Source organism: Centruroides sculpturatus, unplaced genomic scaffold (genome assembly GCF_000671375.1).
Source record: "Centruroides sculpturatus isolate CEXI.00-Female unplaced genomic scaffold, Cexi_2.0 scaffold197, whole genome shotgun sequence".
In the NCBI taxonomy this organism is placed as follows: Eukaryota; Metazoa; Arthropoda; class Arachnida; order Scorpiones; family Buthidae; genus Centruroides; species Centruroides sculpturatus.
Window position 1 is genome coordinate 113,857 of NW_019384591.1, and position 22,557 is coordinate 136,413.

Here is a 22,557-nt window from a genome sequence, read left to right on the forward strand (position 1 = left end):
TTAAGCCTTACTGTGAAGAACTTCACTTCTATTATACTATTTTAGATGCGGTTTTTTGCGTTTTTGATTGCGTTTTAATAGAGTATGTCAACAGAATGTACATTAAGAAGGGATTTTTCGATATTCCCCCTGCGGGGGAGAGGGACAGGATTAAGGCTTACTGTGAAAAACTTGGCTTCTATTATACTATTTTAGATGAGGGTTTTTGCGCTTTTGATTGCGTTTTAATAGGGTACGTCAAGAGAATGTACACTAAGAAAAAATTTTTCGAAAAATTTTTCCCCACGGGGGAAGTGTTATACATTTATAATAGATACATTTTGAGCCACAACAAGGCGTGGTGGGGTCTGCTAGTTATTTATTAAAACAGATTCATACTGATTAATATGTTTGAAAGCGAGATCTACGCTTATGTCAATTCGAGAAAAGTGAACTATAATATATTGGCTGACATCAGTTTTATTGAAATGTTGACAATGTCACTATTTTTTAAATATTTATATTTGAAAAGTTTGTATACAGAGGAAAGTGCGTAATGTGTTTTTTTTTCAGAATTGTGTTTTTTGATAGATTGCTATTACATTGATTTAAAAAGCCGGTCTGATTGCGGTTAGTATTTCATGTTGAGCGTTATATATGTAACCAATAGTGTAACAATAAAGTAAACAAGCTGAATCGCTAAATGTTAAAATTTTGCGATACATTAATTGACTTACAAACATATATGTAATAAATTTACTTTTTATCTGCAGGTCCATGCGAGGATGAACAGAAATGCAAACATAAACCTGGAACAGAATGTATCAACTACGGTATTGGGGATAAGTGTGTTTGTACAGATAGAAGTAAAACGTTCGATGACTACTATAATATGTGTATAGGTAAGTTTGTTTGTTAGTTTACAGTTATGTAGAAGAAAAAATTGAATTGCAAAGTATATGCGTATTATAAATAACAGCCTTTCAAACTAATTATTCACATGTCTTGTTATACCAATTTTGAATTTCAAATTNATAATATTAAATTATCGACACAAAATATTACTTCTTTTTTGTGAAAAAAACTGGTGTTTTAGACGTGGAAAAACCAGATAACAGATGCTACTTCCTTTCAGTAGAAGAAAAAATTGAATTGCAAAGTATATGCGTATTATAAATAACAGCCTTTCAAACTAATTATTCACATGTCTTGTTATACCAATTTTGAATTTCAAATTGAACATACATATATAAAAGCGAGACGCAAATTTTGTCTTTTTATATACGAAAATGTACAGCTCAATTCGATTTTTTAGGCTCAGCGTAAATCTAATGCACAGCTTCGAAAATTAATCACCTGTAATGTGAGGGCATTCTATCTGTTAACAAAAGCATTTGAAGTAGACTGGCCAGATTTGCGCCATAATAAAAATGAGTAAATCCATTCAGGGGGATTTACGTGTGCAGTCAAGCGTGATACAGGTTGACAAAACTAATCGCTCATCGCTTACGTAACACTACGTGCGTAGCATCAGCTGTTTTTATTTTAAAATTGTAAATTTTTAGCCACTGATTATTAGTAATTATGATTTAATCTGTTATTTTCATATTTTTCATTTTTTATAACGTTTTAGTTACTTTATTTTCCTGTAATTAGAGACGATGCAGCTTTAAGATAAACAGATCAGGTGTAATTTGCCAATAGATGATCTCAACTTTTAACGATTGTCGTCAATTTATTGTAAGAGAGCAATGGCGAGATTTCTTGTCGCCATTGCTCTCTTCATCATTGCCATGATACTTATTTCAATAATTTTACGACAAACAAACTTTGGTTATCAAACATCAAAAAAATCTCAAAGAATTTCACTTCTGCTATATATGGATGACTTGAAACTGTATGGAAGCAGTAAAACTGAAATCTGCTGTTTGACTAACACTGAATTTTCAGTACCGATACCTGGATAGAGTTTCGACTGGACAAGTGTGCAGCTGTGGAACTGAGGAGGGGCAAAATTACTGAAAGTGAGGGTATTAATATGCTAAATGGTCAATCCATAAATTGCCACCAGCCAGTAGCCTATAAATACCTGGGCATACTGCAGCTGGACAGTATTAGGCACGAGCGAGTGAAAACTGTCTTTAGTAGAGAGTACACTTAGAGGATTAGAAAGATTTACAAAAGCAAGCTCAATGGAGGCAATGCCATCAAGGCCATGAACACCTGGCTATACCTGTCATAAGATATACTGCGAACATTATAAACTGGACACAAGCAGAATTGGACAATCTCGATAGAAAAACAAGAAAACTCATGACCATTTATTGTTCGCTACCTCCGCGCAGCGATGTAGACCGGTTGTATCTGCCTAGAAGGTTGGGTGGTAGAGGCCTATTACAAGTAAAACAAACTGTTGAAGAAAAAAAGTATGCACTGGCAGAATATGTCAAGGACAGTGGGAGCCTGCACTGATTGCTGTCAATAATAAAAAAAAACTCCTTAAAGCACAGCAGAGAAAGAATCAGTATAAGAAAACTTCATTTTACAAACTAGAGCTGACAGCTGGCGTAATAAGGCGTTACATGGACAGTTCCTGGACAAAATTGAAAGAAAAGTGGATAAAGAAAGAACCTAGTTATGGCTTACTAATGGATCATTGAAGAAGGAGACAAAAGGCTCGATTTTTGCTGCCCAGGAACAAGCAATCAGAACAAATGCAATCAAGGCAAGAATCAAAAAATCCGCTGATGATTCAACATGCAGACTGTGTAAAGAAGCTGATGAAACTACAGTAGACCGTCGTGTATCCGAATCAATTGGGGACTGGGGTGGTTCGGATATCTTATTTTTCGGATAACGAATCATGTACGAAAAAATATATTAACGTATCCGATGTTGAAATTTTTCTCTGTTGCGTGTCGCTTCGCGTTGAATTTTCGTCGATGTTAAGCCTAACGAATACTATTGTATTGTTAAAAATTATTTTTTTGTTTTGTACAAACAAAATAAATATATTGAAAATATAAAAACAATAAAAAATTATACTACAGACGTTAATTTAGTATCAAAAACGTAAAATACTTGAGTAGCCCAGAAATAGTTGAAGATTGTAGCGCCACAGCACTAGCGAAAATTTAAGTTTGCCGACTGGAATGCTTTCGGATAACAGACGTTTCGGATAACCAGCTTTCGCTCTACTGTATTGATCATATTCTAAGCTGCTGCAAAAAAATTGCACAGACAGAGTATAAATAGAGACACAATTCTGTGGCCAAAATGATCCATTGGAATCTGTTCCACAACTATCATATACCTATAGGAAAAAATTGATGGGAACTTAATTTCGAAAAAGTAGTTGAAAATGAATGTTTCAAAATACTTTGGGACATTCGAATTCAGACTGATACAAACGATTGTAGAGACAAAGTTTAGAGACTGACGGCGGTTTACAGATCGAATAGACCGCTGTTCAAAAAAATTTCATTGCAGAGACGGCGCACAGTGGGGCCAAATCCCAAAAAGCTGGCCAAAAGTCAAAAGCGTTATCAATTTGGCTGAAAGTCAGTACTCGAAGGTTTTCGGGATCGCTGATTACAAATCCGAAGTCAAAATTTGAAATAAAAACAAAATGGCGTATTTAACACGAACCACTTTTATAGAAAAAGTACAAAATAAATCTATATATTGTTTAATATGATAAAACATACAATCAGTTGATTAAAAGTTCATGCATCGTCATCCGAAGAATAATTTTATTCACAATCATATGATTCAACTTTGAAATCGCTGGAGCTTCCCGTACTTGTTGGTATACGTGGCGCAACTAACAATAAAACTGATTCTGGAAGCAACGACTTTGAGTTTTTTCGAGGTAATTCGCGCAAACACGAAATAAACGGATCGGATATTAATAATAGGCGTAAAATAATGTTTTCCATTGTTTTCACTCGGAAACTTTTCTTGCAAAATCTTCTCGAAACTTTTTAATGTATTTATTAGTAGACTTTTGAGAGTCTTCAGATATCGATCCCTATCGCCCTATCGGCAATATCGATGAATTTATCACTTCTGCACCATGAATCAATATCTTATGTATCGAAGTTGGCATGCAGAACCACGGATATAACTGCACAAAGTAACGAGCTGTCTGTAAGGCATAATCTTGAAATTCTATGAAATCGATTTCGTGGCCACACGAAATTGTCTGCAATATGACATGGAAACGCTTAATCAAGTCCTTATCAACCCCTGTAATAGCAGCAGAAATGCTTAAATTTTCGAAAAATCATCGAGCGGTATTCCCATCATTCGAGCTATCGAAACCAGGCTTTGGTTGATCGACTATTAGACCCAATTCTATACTGAAACCCTTCTGTATATTCGTTTTTCAGTCTTATTTGTTTATTTTCTTTATCACTATGCGCTTGCCACAGTTTGATTTCAAGCTTATATGCTATATGCAATCAACATTCAAAACATAGACAAATTCAAGAAAAAGAGCAAAACATTCCGCATCGTTAATATACAAAATTCAGAAAACTATGTTTTACATTGCAAGAACTTGCACCAATGACACAATTGCAGCTAGTTGCAGCTAGTTTTAATTTTTTTTATTCAATAATACTTCCATCTACAACATGCGATCGGTGCAATCGCAGAACTCTACAGAATTTATGAACTTTTCTCTACATGTTTAGTTTTCTGTTGTAATCTTCCGTTCATTTTCGTATAAATCATTCGTTTACTGTTATCACATAAAGTATTATTATCAATTTTGTGTTACATAATGATATTGTACTAACTTGCAGCTGCAGATTCCATTTTTTAAATTTAAATTCGATTGATTTTTAGAGATTTGGCACCCTCTTGAATATAGCGTAGAAATCTTTGCTTACTGCATGACGCGTCTAGCTCGATTGAGGGTCCCCTTTCAACTGAACTACAGTAGCAGGTATAAGAGATAGAGGGCGCTAAAGTCTAGAATTCGACCTTCGGACACTTATCCAACCTAACCCAAGACTAGAAATTACCGGAACTTAAACTCTATTTTTCCACTTTTGACCAGCTTTTTGGGATTTGGCCCCACTGTGCGGCGTTTCTCGCCTGCCACAATGTAGACAGCGATTAGAAACAAGTTATTTGACCTATTTTCTTGACTCAAACGACAGCAGGTTTAGAGGGCTTTTCAATTCGAGTGGTAGCTTTGTTCGTGGAAACGTTTAGATAAAAACAGATATCGTTCCTTTGACAAATGTTGTAAACGGTACGAATCGACAAAATTATTCATTAATTAATTCCTTGGAGCAAAAACAACAAAATTAAATACTTTAAATTTGTTTTAAATGTTCCAATATCGATATTCAAATGGGTGAAGACTTAAAACTTCAATTAATGAAAATCAGATGCATTTATTTACAACTCGAATATTGTGTCGGTTATAAAACGTTAATGCATTTCGGAGTCATTGTACTGTTAAACAAACGAGACAATTTTAATAATTAAAGACATATCTGAATATATAAAATTACTTGTTCTGACTGACTGACTTAGTCACAGATTCATCATTGCCCAGTGCAAATCGCTGAACCTAAAGAGGTGAAATTTGGTATACAGTTAGGGTACGTCATGCAAACGCACACAAAGAAGGGATTTTTCGAAATTCCCAAGAGAGATGGAGAGGGAGAGCATTAAGTTTTAACCAGAAGAACGGCTTCTACTGTACTATTTTAGATGCGATTTTTTGTTTTTAACTGTGTATTAGTAGGGTACGTCGTGGGAATGCACACAGAAAAGAAATTTTTCGATATTCTTCAGCGGGGGGAAGAGAAAGAGCATAAAAGCTTAATCGGAAGAACGACTTTTGTAATTGATTTCACACTTTCCCTTAAATTGATAACATTTCAGACATTGTTATAAATATTTTGATATATTTCGATTTTTTAACCAAATGTTCCAACCGTTTTAAATTCGAATTTGTTATTGCACATTTGTTCGATTATAGGAGGATTGTACACGTTCCAGAAAATTGATCAAATTGAAAAAATTTCGTTTGATTCTCAGCAATTCTCATTATTCTCGGCGGTAGGTGTTATATAACAATTACTATGGTTGTTGAAATACTGAATATAAATGGGGTTTGCTTGCAAAACCTCCGCGGGCGAAGTCGCGGGTAACAGCTAGTCTGTTTATAGATGTAAAGAAAATGTAATATTAGGATTGGAAAAGGATTGTCATTAATTGCCGAACAATAGTTTTGACGACCTTAAGATTTTATTTCTGGAAGCTTTCGGAATATAGCTGGCGACCATTTCTGACGTCACAAAAAAATAACCCGATTGGCCGAACGACTCCTAAAACAGGGGAATAATAGCGAAATAAGTAAGAGCCAATGTTTTGCCAAAGTTCGTTTAGAAAACGGTCAGAAACAGACGATCATCGTCTTTGCAACGCATTTTAAGCCGCGGTTCAGCCAGCCAACGTCTATAGGTCGTTCTCAGTACAGTACAGTGGTGATCAGTTAACGAACAAAACGGATAACAAACACATAAAGATTTTTATGTTTGGATAACGAACACCTCACAAAACAAACACAAGAAGAAGAGCCGTAAATAATGCATACCACTGGTCTTCCTTTGTCTTCGGACAACAATTCGAAACTTTTCGGAGCGCGGGAGACGTCGACATCGACGCTCAACCCGGTATATACTGATCGGATAGTATTCTTCCGAACTTTCAAACTCTCCTTTGTAATTCCAGGCTTTTATTTTTCTGACAAAAGCAATTCTTTTATAGTATTCGCGAGACTGTCGGGCGGGCACTCGTTAAGTTTTGCGTCGGTTTTTATTTTCGAAAAGTGAGAGTATAACAGCAAAGATAGTGGGCAGAAGATGTCTGATGTTGCTGGGTAGTATGGCTCGAACAGGCCTACAGTAGGCCCAGTTCAATCTTACCTAAGAAAGATGCTATATAATCAAGAAGACTCAAGCAGATAAAAGGAGTAACAAATATCACATCTGGAAAATAAAGAACATTGAAGAGCTCACGATGGAATCTGAAACTAATCTGACGACAGAAGAACGCCAAGAACTCTTGAATGAAGAACACCAAGAAACTCGACGCGATATGTTTTCTTCTGAAAACGAGGATTAATGCCGATATATGTTATTAAATATCTTTGAAGTGGAAGAATGTCAGTACAACAGTCTTAGAATGGCATCCAAACTAGGGTGAGGTTAATTTGCTTGGGGATCTCTACATTTACAATGCTATTAATTACTTCTGTAAAGTCCTGACGAGAGAAAAGCAGCCGACATTAGAGAGATTCTTTAACTCCCACAAACGGAAAAAAGCATGACTAATAAAAATGCAACACTGTGTATACAGTAGATCCCCCTATAAGACGGTAGATACGTTCCGTTCTTTATGAATCAATTTTGTAGGAATCATAGTTTACGGACTACGGCTGTTTGAAAGGTTTTCTTTCATAAAATTAATCGATTCTAGACTAATTCGACTCAACATTTCCAAAATACGTATATTTTTTTGAAAATAATCCGTATAAACTACGTTATAAACAAAAAATTGTAGGATTGCTTACCGAGTGTGTACCGTTCGACTACGCCCGTTGCTAAAGCTTGGTTTCGTCGCGGAACAGCGCATCAAATTGCGGCCGCGATTTCTGATATTATTTTTCTGCGAAAACTTCGTTGACCTTTGGAGACATCATTAATATAAATAATTTTTATGGCCGTTAAATAAGAAATGTTTCTTTCACAAGAAATGTATAAAATTACAGTACTAAACAGACGATAGGTCGCCTAACTCGCCGTAGCGTGACGCTAGACGGCGAAAAATATATATTTAATTATAATAAAGTTACAATAAATTAAGTTAATATATAATTATATATACAGTACCTAATTTATATATAATTAATATATAATTATATGTACAGTACCTAATTTATATATAATTTATATAATACTGTCCAGACGATAGAAATCTCTCCGTAGCGTGGCGCTACGGACGGCGGGTAAGTAGTTCGGCTGCCCGATGACGTTTTACGTATTATAGGAGTTATTTTTACCGTTGTTTACGGATAATGCCACAATTTTTATAGGAATCATAACTATAGGAAACGGTTTTATAGGGGGATCTACTGTATATGTATTTTTATTATTAGCCTACATATAAATAAACGTAGTAAGAAAGTATATATTTTTTATTTTTGGGAGTCTCCAGAACGAATTAATTAAATTCCCATAAAAACCTAAGGTAAATCGATAATCGGTTTCTATATTTACAACACAGTTATGACACTATATTTAATTGTGGGGCGCTTCAGTGCTGGATGTTGGCGCATTTTTACGACCCTACTGTTACGATCTACAATTTAGCTGTTCGTCATTGACTTATCAAGGATGTGTTTTTCTACCGTAACATCTTTTTTAAATTTGTTCTTGTTACTTATTATTGAAGGGATCGAACATAACCAGGTCCAAAGACCCCTACACCATCTTCTCCTCGCAGTAAAGCTTCGACTTCTGATGGTAAACATGGTCAATCGCCAAGAGAACCAACATTTAAATCATCTCGATTATCTTAAATCGTAGGATATCTCTCCTCAAATACCTCAGAAGATTCTGTTTTCTTGAGGAATGTTTCGATACTATTTTATCGATACAGGAAGAATTGGCATCTGTAAGATAAGGAATTTTCTTAACTAAAATTTTAATTAATTCACTATCGTTTATGTAACGCATTGGCAGAAAAAACCGATCTTAGCCGGGAATGTGTAAACTTTCCTGTCATAACTATCAACATTCTATTGTTCTCGCATAACTTGCAGATCGTCTTGCACAAAAGTTTATAGTTAGCATCTAAATTTCGTCACTTGTTTTAAGTCCCTGGAATACCTATTACCTTTAGCTCCTGAACATCCGATCACGTGATGGAATTTCCCCACAAAAAGATATAAAAGATAGTTCTTACCCCCTCTCGGGGAAGTCTCTTAACGAAAGCAGGGCCGACGACATCGAGTCGAATCTCCGAACCCGCCGAAATTCCGATCTACGAACATCGATATCAGTTCGTCGCCAGAGTCGCGAACTTTTATAATTGTGCTCATTTGGATTAAAGACACCTTTCCTTGGACATTTATGTGCCTACATGGACTTAATCGTCTAGGAAACCTACAAAGAGGTATGAAAAAGCGTGTAAACTCTCTCTCTCTCTCGAGCTTTAGGCGGTTTAGTAACGAGATCAGTGTAGTCGTTTTGTCAATTTTTGTTCATTTTAATAAACTCCTATTTTTACTTGTTAAATAGTAGATTCCTTTACTCGTATACGCCCTTCACCTTATCGTCGACCCCAAATTCTCTCCCTCCACTCGCCTGACATTTGAGCGTCGCCGACCCTAGGGACCTACAAAAAGAAAAACTTTAACCATCTTGACAAGTGAGCAGGTTTAACGACCTGTCGCCGGAACGGGAGACCTCTACTCTCCCCGGCGGTTCACACATTGAAATTTGAATGGTTGTCTAATTTGCGTAAAGGGTATGATGAACATCTTACCAACCTGGAAAAACAAATTACTGAACTTTTTCTTCTTTTAAAACTGTATGTATGGATAACTTTTCTCTTCAAAATTATTATATAGACTCTGTATACAACGAATCGAAGAACTTTAACATTATTTGAGTGGGAACGACAAAGAATTAGTTAATAATGCTGATGGCTTTATTGGATTGTTTAAAATACATAACGGAAAGTCTATTCTTTTTATTAACAGTTATTGAATATAGGATACTCAGCGTGTATTGTTGGAGCTTTATACTCAAGCTGATAAAAGACTTTTTGTAGAAATAATAAGAAAATTGAAGATTTACCGTCCTACTCGCGCATTTAGAACCTGACGATTTGTCATATAGATCAAGACGTAGGCGAAGAAAATTGTTACTTTTTTGCGGAAGCTAAATCTTTGAGAAAAATAAAAGCATTTCTGAAATTCGGTTGCTTGACATACGATGGTGACAAATTCACTTTGAATTTAGAAGCGAATGAACTACAGAAGATTGATACTTTTTTAAGACAAATCCAACCAAAAGGCTTAATTAGAACAAATGCTAAAGAGTGGAATAATGTCTGTAGTAAACTTGAAGATAAGTTTAAAAATAATATTTTATAAAATACCTGCTCTAAAGCATAAATCTTATGATACAGAGTTCTGGAATTTAATTAATTCGGTAGAAAATATTCTGGTCGAAACATGGTGTGACAATGACAATGTCAAAACTTTATTTGAGAGAAAGTTCAAAATACTAGTAATTAAAAGTTGCAAACACTATAGTGTTGGAAGCCCAAGTGCAGGCATTGTGATTAGTCTTAATAAATATATCTGTGTACTAAAATCTATATTAGGGAAAGGTGGGGCAAGATGAAAACATTAAGGTTTGAAAAGTCATAAGATGGCAACTACTTTAATGAGAACAATAATTGTTTTTTATTCTCAGCAATTACAACATTTGGTAATATATAATACAAAATTTAATTTTTGAAAAACGTTTTTAAAAACAAGAAAATTTAATATTTTAAAATTTTATGTCAATGCACCGTCTTGCCCCATCCATGGGGTAATATGGGGATATTATTTTTATATACAAAAAGGACAAATTAAAATTGTTAAACTGTCATTTTCTTCAATATTAGCACAAGAACAGTATGCCCATTTATAACAACGGCTACATTTTGCCCAACACTCTGTAGATACAGAGTATAACTCTCCACAATAGAGGCATTCTGTGTCATTTGTCTTTTGTTTCTTGTTAGGCCTACCCTTGCTAAAGGGGCCAGTTCGTCATCTCTGCAGCAATAAAGTCTACCTCCGAAAATACTTCTGGATTCATAGGTCATATTCATGGTCAATTTGGGGATAGACAGGTACCCTATATTGCCCCCAACGTACACATTTTATACTGACTGCAAACACAGGTATACTTCATTTCAAAACTAACAAATTACAGTCTTAATAATATTTTATAATTGTATAAACCGTTTCCGCCCATAACCCGACATAACGTGGGCTGCGCGTGACGCTGCGCAGTCCATATCTCGAGTTATGTCGGGCATGGACTTTAAAGGAACATTAAAAAAGCCTTGGCTTATAACTTTTCCGAAAATGTATGGATCAGCATATATGCATCGTTATCTATGATCTGTGCAAATTTCATGAATTATTTTTGCCAAGAAAATATTTTATGACGATTTATTAATTAGGTAATTAATCGCGCTATTGTTTTTATGGGGGTTTTTTAATCAAATTAATTAAATCGTTCTAAACTTATATTTGACCAATTTGATTTCGGTAAAAGTTTTTAAAACGCTATTAGAAGTTTTTTATGACATCAGCAGGTTTTTTTTTGTTTTTTCTTCAGTAGATTTTTTCCCCATACCTTTTTTTCCGTTCCCTCGTAATTTGATAGCATAAAAATCGACAATAATGTGTTATATTTGAATAGATGCGGTAAGTTAGCTCCCCTCCTGCTTTAAAACAATATATCCCTGAAGCGTACATGAGAACTACCTGGGAAAGCAGACTCCAGCTGTTCTCAAGGTCAACCAGTTTGTAAAAAATGTAGACTTCAGGTGTGAAATTTTACGCTTTGTTAAACGAAAGAATAACAATCCTTACAGCTATATTTTTCAAATAAAAGCATTTATTTTTAAATTATTATTATTTTTTAATATACTTTTTTTGTAAAAACACTTTTTGGAGGGGCTTTTATTTCGCGGGAATTATTTCCCGGCAATTTCTTTGCATGTCAGATTCGCGTTTAAGAAGAAATAATTATTTCATATAAAAAATAAATTTTTTTTGTGGATTTCTTAGTTGCATTTGAAGCGAAACAAATGTATCGAAGAAGTTAATGGTTACTTCGAATACCATAATACAGTGGTACCTCAGGATACGAACGCCCTAGCATACGAAATTTTCAGGATACAACATGAAATTCGAACATATTTTTGCTCCACAATACGAACAAAAACTCACCATACGACATTACATTAGTTCTCAGCGCCATTTTTTATTCACTTCTGTTCGTTGGTCACAGTCTGCATGTTTGCTTCGTCGCGGAAGGATCTCACTCGATAAAGGAAATCTTGAGGTATTATCAGAAAGTGACTAATTTTATTGAAAAGAAACATTTCAAAAAGATTCACACTGGCCGTATTGCTGCTCGGAGTAATGACATTTGCCTAAGTCATTTTAGAAAAATTTTAAAAAGTAGGCAAAGCCAAACCTTTTTGGTTAGATATTTTACCAAGTGACCATTATCCAGTGAAAGTGCTGGTGGAAGTGAACGAAAGAAAGCAAAAAGCAGTGAATAAAAATTTTAAAAAATATATAAAACAACGATCATTGTTTTTAATCTTTTCTAAGTTATTTTTAAGTTATTGTTACATTATGTTATGTAAGTTAAGTTTTAGTATCATTTCCCTTCTCTCTCTCCTCCGCTACCAGTTTACACCTCCACCGTCGTCTATCCTCAAAGTTAAAGTTCAAATAAAACTACATATTTTAAATCAATTGTTATTCTATTATGGTTACTTATACATTTACAAATACAAAATGCATTTTCAGCGTTTTCCTTACTTTATTTATTATTTTTTTAATGTACAACTTAGCTTTAATTTGAGTGTGTTTTTCGTGTTGGAACGAATTATTTGGCTTTACATGTAATCGTATGGGGGAAAATGATTCACCTTACGACATTTTCATGATACGATCTCAGTTTCGGAACGAATTAATTTCGTATCCTGAGGTACCACTGTATCTTCATCTAAAGGGTAATGTAAAAGTTAACAATGATACTTACTTTGTAGAAACTTTTAGCAGGCGTAAAATTAGACGAAGTATTGCTGAAACATGAAAAACGTCTCTTACTTCCAAAGAAAGAGAGCGATTTCGACGTTCTCTAGCTCCATGGTTCCTTTCGAGGCAGACATTTAGTTTCTCAAATAACAGTTACATAAAAGCACATTAACCACAAATAAACAGACGTCCCTGTCTCACACTATGATCCCATCTCGCACCACCTTCACCTATATCACTTTGTAGTTATAATAATAATATTAATAAATCTAATGGACATTAAAAATATTCTTCTAGTTATTTCTTACGTTTCTCCTGATGAGAAGTATAATAGTTTTTTCATAGATGTACTAGATATTTTGAATGAATGTATATATGGTGTTTTAGGTGCAGATTTTAATGCTAGAATGAGAGAACCAGAGCACATAAGGTTTATGATAATTTTAATGATTATGAACTTCCTACAGGAAACTCCAAAGACAAAATTTCTAATTATCGTAAAAAATTATTACAGTAGGCTATATAACTGTTGTATGTATAACGAACTTATTTGTTGAAATGGCATCTCATCGTGACAAATATGGAGAGTTTATCTTTTTTCTCATAATGGAAATAATATCATTGACTTAATTTTCGAGTAATCTTTTTTGGAAGAAATTGTTGACTTTTTAATTTTACCTATGATAAGGTCCGATCATTTTTCTATTTTTGCATATTTGAATAGTACCACAACAATCCGTGTGAAACCACTTCATGTTTCAGCACATCAAATTTCAAAATGGAATCCTAACGATGCGGACTTGATTACCAGTTTATCAGATTCATTATTAGATCAAAATCCTATGATTAAACTGTCTTTAGATACTTTGATGGCTATCTTAACAGAAAGAGCAAAGCAGTTGAGTATTGTTTTTGTAAAGAATGGAATATTGCTTGTTGGTAAAGTTTCGAAAAAATGATTCGACGAAGAGTATAGCTTAATGAAGAGGAAATTGAAACGGTTGTTTAATAACACGATGAAAAAGAGGGACAAAACTGTTTATGCTTTGTATAGAAGACAACTCACTTTTTATAAGTATCTTTGTCTTAAAAACAAAAATGATTATTATCAGAATCTGAATAGACTGTAGAAATGTTAAAACATTTTGGTGTATTGTCAGAGGAAAGTTCAGAAAACAAAAGGCGTTTCCTTCTTTTAGTGACATTAATTGGTTTTCATATTATTCTAAAAAAGTTGATTTGAATGTGAATTTAGAAGGATCGTCATCTGAATTTTTAAATACGTTAAGTATTACACGCTATAATGAGTTTTTGGGATACTCTATCTTGTTTTTGAAGAATTAAAAAATGTAGTAAGGCACCAGGTATAGATCAGATTAAAACAGAATGTTTTTAAAGTTCATCTGATCAATTTTTATTAAAGTTTTGAACTCGTTTAATAAAATTGAAAGAACAACAAATTTCCCAAGTAAGTGAATTAAAAGTTTGATATTACATATTCATAAAAGCAGAGTTGTTTCTGATTTCGAAATTTATCTTTCAATTATACTGGTTCCAGTAATTGGTAAATTATTTACGGCTATTTCAAATTTTCGTTTAATTGTTCGGGTTAATGAAATGAAAATTTTATTCAAGAACAAGCAGGTTTTTGTAAAGGATTCTCTTGTTCAGACCAAATATTTATTTCAAATGCGTTAATATTGGAACAGCTTAAGAAGAAGCAGAAATTATATGTAGTATTTGTCGACTTTACAGCCGCATTTGACAGCATAAATCGTTCTAAATTGTGGGACGTGCTTGAAAAAATGATAATTAGTAAACGTTTTATGAATTTGATAATGGATATTTATAGAAAGGCTATGCAAGGGTAAAAACTATGAGTGGATATACAGAGTCGTTTGATATAAAGACTGGCGTAGTTCAAAACGAAATTTTAAGTTTGATGTAATTTTCTTTATATCTTAATGAACTTGTGGATCGTATTCCAGATTCGTCTGTTTCTGCTGATAAATAGCTCCATACATTAATGTATGCCGACGACGCAGTTATTATAGCAGATACTCCAAATTTTCTACAAAGAAAACTAAATATTTTAGCAGAATTTTGTGAAGATTATGAATTAAAAACCATTTTGGCTACTACAAAAGTGATTGTTGTTTAGAGGAGACAGAGTGTTGTCTGATGATGACAAATAATATTATAAAGGTCAATCACTGGATATTGCTTCAGAATATATATTTTCATGCACCGTTTTCATTCTTGGGTTTGGTTTTACGTGCGAAACACCATTTTTTTTTTTAAATTAGAAGTGCTACAGGGCAATGTTGCCATAACATACTTATTACTTTGAATTACAGACTCAACAATCATATCAACAAAAGACGAATAAAAAAAAAATCCAAAAAATCCACCCTTAATATCTGCATATCGCTTAGAGACACTATACAAATACTTATCCAAACATGAAGATCTCCACACATAACGACGTTTCTCAATAGGCAATTCTTTACTGAGAAGAAGAGAATCAAACCTGAACTCAATAGAAACGGGGAGATGGTCAGAATCAAATTTATTCAAAACTCTAAAATCCACCAAATTATCAACTAATGCAAGATTTATGGCTATCAAGTCAATAACTGATGCACCCAAAGAGGAAATAAATGTAAAATTAGCAGGAGAATCAGTAACGAAACGACCATTCAATAGAATCATTCCACAAGATTTGACCAAGTTCAAAAATCTCTTTCCTCTATAGTTAAAAATCTTATCTTTAGACTTTCTAATATTATGAAAATTTCTATTAGAACCTATATATAGTGTATCTACTTCGGAGGCAATTCTAGCGTTAGAATCACCAAGGATCAGAATGTCATCATCATCTTTAAAATCCAAAATCAATCTATCAAGATACTCGATCAACGAATCATATTTTTGAATAGACATATAAACCAAAACAATTAAGAGCCCAGGACGATCTTTAAACAGAAGTTTATCAAATATAAGTTTAGCCATAATAATGTTATCAGAGAGATGACAAATTTCTAACTTACCAAGTTTCCGAGAAACCATTAAAAACAAGCCTCCAGACGGTCTTCCAGGTCCCTCAAGTTTATGAGCTAACATTTCAGTAAAATAAAATTGGGAATCCAATGATGAAAGAAAGGTTTTCACCGAAAATGTCATCCATGATTCAGTTATACCAACAATATGATATGATGATACAAAATCAACAAAACTCTTATCAGAAAAGTTATCAAACAATGAACCTTGACTATTCCATGACAATACCTTTAACGTATAAGAAACCTCTGAATGAGGAATAACAATTGAAGCTTTTAATTCTCGTCCATTCGACGATCCAACGACTTCCCTGGTGATAAAAAAGGATCAATTTTCATCAGCTTATTATTTATTAAATCAAACGTAAAGTTTTCTCCATTTATTGTTAAACAATCAGCTCTCATATACGCATTTTTTCCGGTCTTCTTGGCCTCTTGATAAAAAGGAAAAAGATTTTTTCTCCTAACTCTCGATCTCCAGTATAAATCATCAAAAAACTTTACCCTCGAGCATCCTTCCCTCCTCTGAATATTATGAACATTCCGATAAATGAATTTTTTATCGGAGACAATATCAAGTTTAGCCACCACCAATTTGTTTTTTGAGATTATTTTAAGATCTTTCACCAAAATTGAGTCGCCACTAGGTCTTTTAATAGATGTTAAAATATCGGAAGCCAAGGACAAAACTTCAGACGAGTTTCCCTCTAATCCAGCAATAATAATATTATTTCTCTGACGTTCATTTATCGACGAATCCAAAAGATATAAGAAATAGGAGGTCGAAGCAGTAGATGAGGTATTTAAACTTGAAATTTCTTCCACCTTCTCTACATTGAGGAGACGTTGTTCAAAATCTTTATGCAAATTTGCCAGCCATTCGAATTTAGTAGATAAATCTTCATGTTTAGTCAAAATAGTATCAAATTTTTCCTCTAAAAAGGAAAATAAATTTTGGGGTACATTTGATGAAGAAACCAAAGGAGGAAAAATAGATTCCAATCGCTGAGATTTCAAAGTCGGTTCACTAGGAGATCTTTGACGTTTTCCAACAACTGATATGGACGATTCCGAAAGAGGGGTAGAAGGCGGAGTGCGAGACATTGGTCCAGGGTTAGATTCAATACCTCCAATTACCAATAAAGCACGTAATAATAAATATACATCAAAATCTTTAATAAAACCAAGATGAAGTACCAGACATTTTGTAGAAGCAAACATATCCAAAGCACTATAATTCAATAAAAAAACAGCTTGCTCAAAAACTCACCAACACTGACGAACGTCGGAAGCGCCCCCCAAAATTGAAAATAATAATGAAAAATATTCTTTTATTTTGGTGGGAAAATAACGTCTTTTTAGCGTGGGAAAGCGAATAACAGATGCTACTTTCTTCCACGGAAGTTAGAACATCCTCTGTTTTTTCCTTATCTGCTAAAAATCTCGCTTCGATGGGAACTGTGTACCCCTCATTTATTCCCCTTTCCATCTGTCCACGTGGAAAAATCCTAATACGATGATTGGTCGTAAATAAGGAGATAAAGGCGAAGTTTAGCCGAATTCGGGGAGTTCGTCAACAGATCCCAGGGTATTCAGACGAAGTCCATACAAGCTCCTAAAGGCTAACGCCTATGCTATGAGCAATACAGTATACAAAAGGCTTATTTCCATAGACATAAATACTCTCAGTTAAGATTTCTCCCATAAACAGAAGTCAGAGAACTCTAAGAGAGAAGTAAATACATCAAATACAGAAGAAGATAAGGACAACTAGACAGGTTGTATGTTTTAATATGAAATTGTGAGCTCTCTCTCTCGAAATATATAATATAGATTGAATTCATCGTTCTCATTTATTGTAACTAAATGTTTGTATAGTTTTACTTATATATATGTTTATTAAACTCTTTTTATTATTAGTTAATATAATGTCTCCTCGATCTCTGAATCAGACCCCTCACGCGTGTTAATCCGCGTGTTATAAGTGTGATTAACTGGTGTCGGGACCTAACAAGATCTAGAATTCATCCTCTAGTTTCTCAAAGTGGGCGATAACGCCCCCTTGTGGGCGCTGGAGGCTTTCAAGGGGGCAGTAGAAGGCTCAGAGAGAATTGGGGGGCGTTAAGGAAATATAGAGGGGCGACGGCAGACAAATTCTATATATAAAAATTCGACAAAATATATATAAAATGTTTACATTTTATATATTATTTTTTATTGAAGGTCACAACTTGAATATTTCTAACGCATTGACTTTTATTTTAGCTCAGCGTTTCTCAAAGTAAGCAATAACGCTCCCTTCTGGGCGATGAATAGAGCTAGGGGGCGCTGGAGGCAGGGTATTGAACGGTGACCAAAGGCAAAATTGGGGCTGATAAGAGGAAACATTGCGTTTAATGGTTACCAGATGATGAAAACAATGTACAGTAAGGCACAAAGTGTGAGATTCATAGAAAACTTTTTAAGAATATTTCCAATCCTTTTCTCACACAAGAGAAAATGGGTTAGGGGGCGTTGGGTATAACTTTATAGAAAAAAGGGGGCGGTGGATCAAAAAAGTTTGAGAATCACTGCTCTAGATCGTTCATTCAACATTTTATCGCCCTCCTATAAAAAGTAAGAGAACCAATCTCGTGATCGTGTGCCTGTAAATGATATAGGTATCAACCCTATACCCTTGGCTTCTCACAGTTTGTTTGTTTTCGCTACAAGATCTAGAATGCTTGTTAATTAAAGGATGCTTCTAAGTTGTCGTTTAAGATTATTTCGTCAGTTAAATTTTTATTTTTTTCGTGCAATCTTGTTTATCTCTATTATTTGTAATTGTAAAAATATTGTCATTTTTCTGTTTTTATGCGTAATTGTAACTTTTTTAATGCGACATTTTAAATTAAATTGCACCAGTTTTCTTCTTCCATGAAACCACTTTCATTGATATCGTAATCAGTACCCATTTCGTCAAATGGCTTCTTATTCCTCATTAAATGTTTTTTTGTTTCTAAGTAAATTCAATTAGACTTTTTTTTTGCATGGAACAAATCATCTTGTTCATGTAGATACTGAACGTTTAAATTTCTTAGTGGCGCGTTTTAATTTACTGATGTTTTCAATTGATCTGCTATGTTTCATTATATTTCGTAATTCGTTGGCATACAATAGTTGAAGTATTTTCCTAAATTTAAGTTTTTAAAGTAGGATTCGAACAGCTCAAAAGATGGTACGATTGCTAGGAAACGAAAATGTGTTTTCATAACCTTAGTCCATAAAGAAAATTGTTTAGCAAGTTTCAATAATATAAAGTGGGCGATCAGTTCACGAACATAATCCCTTCCAAGACTTTATTCGCAATCCGAATTGTTCATTAACTGATTATCGATTTACCGTAGATTTTTATTGTAATTTGTTTAATTCGTTTTGGAGAACCCAAAAAAATAAATAAAAAGTTATATACTTTTTTACTATGTTAATTTATATGTAATAATAAATATACAATTATACACAGTCTTGCATTTTTATTAGTCATGTTTTTCCGTTTGAGGTGTTAAAGAATCTGTCTAATGTTGTCGATTGCGTTTCTCTCTTCTTCAGGATTTTTTGGAAGCAATTAACAGCATTGTCGTCGTAGAGATTCCCAAGCCTGAGAAATCTCAACATGGTTTGGATGCCATTCAAAAGACCGTTGTTCTGTCATCCTCCCAATTTTTCAAGAAATCTTAAATGTTGATACAGGCTGGATCGAGGAGGAGAACAGAAACTTGCATAACATACCAACTATGCCCTATGCTGAAATAAACGTATACGACATCCGCTACGCTGTTAACAGAACACACAACTGGAAGACACCTGGGGTAGACAACATTCACAATTTCTGGTACAAAAAGTTTACATCACTGCACCAGGAACTAGCTAAACATCTAACACACATCATCATCAACCCACAAGACATGCCAAATTTTCTTACACAGGGTATTACCTACATGAAACCTGTGACCGTAGGCGGTGTCTCTTTGACACCACGTCAGGATGTGACACCATCGAGTCTCGCAGGACTCGGAAATCGCGACTTTACGTCACGCGAGCGGTAGCGGGTGAGCGGTGGGATTCGGAGTAGAGGTGAGGAGACAGACGAGGAAGTGACTCACTCGGATTCCATGGTTGTTAACAAATAACAATTTTAATAAAAACTAAAGGAAATACAAAAATTTTCTATTTCTAGTCCCCTAATTATACTATTCCGTTCGAGAGAGAGAGTTTACACGCGAATCGCGGGTTGATAAATACCTTGCTTCTGAGTCGAAGGATCTGTGGTCACGCCGATGATGATACGTCGATGGAAAGTTCAATCTACTGGTTCTGGATCTTGTCCGTTCACTGGGGTTGGTGACACGGAGGTGTGGAGATGTTATTCTTAAACAGGCACGATCTTTTTCTCTCGGTGTTAGTCCTGGGTCACGGGTTTAATCCTGGGTCACGGGTTTAATCCTGGATCACGGTTTTAATCCTGGAGGACGACTTTTGTAAAGGGACTTTGGATGACGACTGACCTCGGGGTCTTTTTTCCTTTCTCTTGTTATTCCTCTTGGGTTTTTTCCATGAGGTCAGGTGGTTGCCGTTAACGGTCTGGCGTCCAATATAGGCACTCCATCGAAAGTTCCGGGTGACACATCGCTGACTAGCTGGATCCTTCTTAACAAGGAACTAACTCCGTGGGAAAGAAATTTTTATGGCTTTTAGCCTAACGTTCGATTTTAACTGATTAAAGTTCCAGTAAATAAAATTTAAGATAACACTTTATTGTGAGTCTGTTCGTCCCTCACAAAACCTAAAAAACAACAACACCACAGACCCCACACAATACAGACCAATTACATGTTTTTCAACACTCTACAAATTATTGACATCCTGTATCACAAACAAAATATACAAACATGTTGAAGAACACGATATTCTTATAGAACAACAAAAAGGTTGCCGTAGAAATTACAGGGGATGCAAAGAACAGTTACTCATAGATTCAGTCATTCTATGGCAAGCACACAAACAACACTGAAACATACACTTGGCATATATAGACCACAGAAACAGATTCGATAGTGTTTCATACAGTCGCTACATATTCTACCCATGTACCACTTCCACAGTAACACTTCCATAAAAACAAACCAAATATTCAGTAGGCGAGGAATTTTTCAAGGAGATTCCTTGAGTCCTCTCTGGTTCTGCCTAGCCCTGAACCCATTATCCAACATGTTAAACGACACGCGATATGGCTACAATATCAGACGTGAAAAAACAACACAGTTTACACTGTCACATCTCATGTACATGGACGAAATAAAACTGTAGGAGTTGATAAAGTTGAAAAACAACTTTATCAACTCCTACAAATCACACATTCATACACCAAGGACATACAAATGGAGTTTGGTTTAGACAAAAGCAAAACACTTCACATAGAAAAAGGAATCCTGAAGAAAGAAGATTTTGCACTTGGAAATGGAGACGTTATTGAATCCATGGAAGAGGGTGAGTTCTACAAGTATTTAGGATTCCAACACGCCAAACTAACAGAACATACACAAATAAAGCAACGATTAATTAAAGAATACCAAAGTAGGTTAAATGCTATCCTCAGAACACAGTTAAATGCAAAACACACAGTTAAAGCAATAAACATATGTCATCCCAGTACTAACATACTCTTTTGGAGTTATACATTGGACTCACACAGATCTTGAGCAACTCCAAAGGAAAACAAGAACAACACTTACTAAGCATAAACATCATCATCCTAAATCCGTCATAGAAAGATTAACTCTTCCACGTGAAGATGGCGGACGTGGCCTGATTGACATTATAAACCTTCACTACAGACAAATACAGTCACTGCGAGAGATTTTCTACAAGAAACAAGAAACATCACAGCTACACAAAGCAGTAACTCTTGCAGACTCAAATAACACACCTTTAAATTTACTCTCGCATCATATGGACACGACACGCACGACATATAAATAGCATAGACACCAATAAGCAATGGTGGGTTCAGAAGGCACTTAATGGCAAGCATCTCTACGACCTGACTCAGGATTTTGTTGACAAAACTGCGTCAAACAAGCTGGTTAGCTCGGGGATGCCTCTTTATGAAGAGGTTCATGATTGCCATACAGGATTAGGTCATAAATATTAATAACTACAGAAAACACTTACTCAAACATACAACAGTCACAAATGTCACATGCAGAAAATGCCACATTATGTCAGAAACTATGCAACACATCACTTCTGGCTGGAAGCTCTTTGCACAGACAGATTATTTACACAGACATAATCAAGTAGCAAATATAATACACCAAGAGCTTGCAAACAAACACAAATTATTAGACATCCAGGAACTATACTACAAATACATTCCACAGACAGTAATGGAAAACAACACATACAAAATGTACTACGACAGAGCCATAATCACAGATAAAACAATTTACCACAACAGACCAGACATCACACTCATTGACAAACACAATAAAATCACATACATTATAGACATAGCCATTCCAAACACTCACAATGTACAAAACACATNCTACGACAGAGCCATAATCACAGATAAAACAATTTACCACAACAGACCAGACATCACACTCA

At 34.7% G+C, this 22,557-nt stretch overlaps 1 protein-coding gene across 1 annotated transcript in view; it reads left to right on the forward strand.

Annotated features, from left to right (window-relative positions):
• The window catches only part of LOC111624760, a 107,762-nt gene that overhangs the window by 50,473 nt on the left and 34,732 nt on the right, over positions 1–22,557 (forward strand). Inside the window, exon 6 of the mRNA XM_023367699.1 lies at positions 753–881. Coding sequence (XP_023223467.1) covers positions 753–881 — 129 coding nt within the window. The remainder of the gene's footprint in view (positions 1–752; positions 882–22,557) is intronic.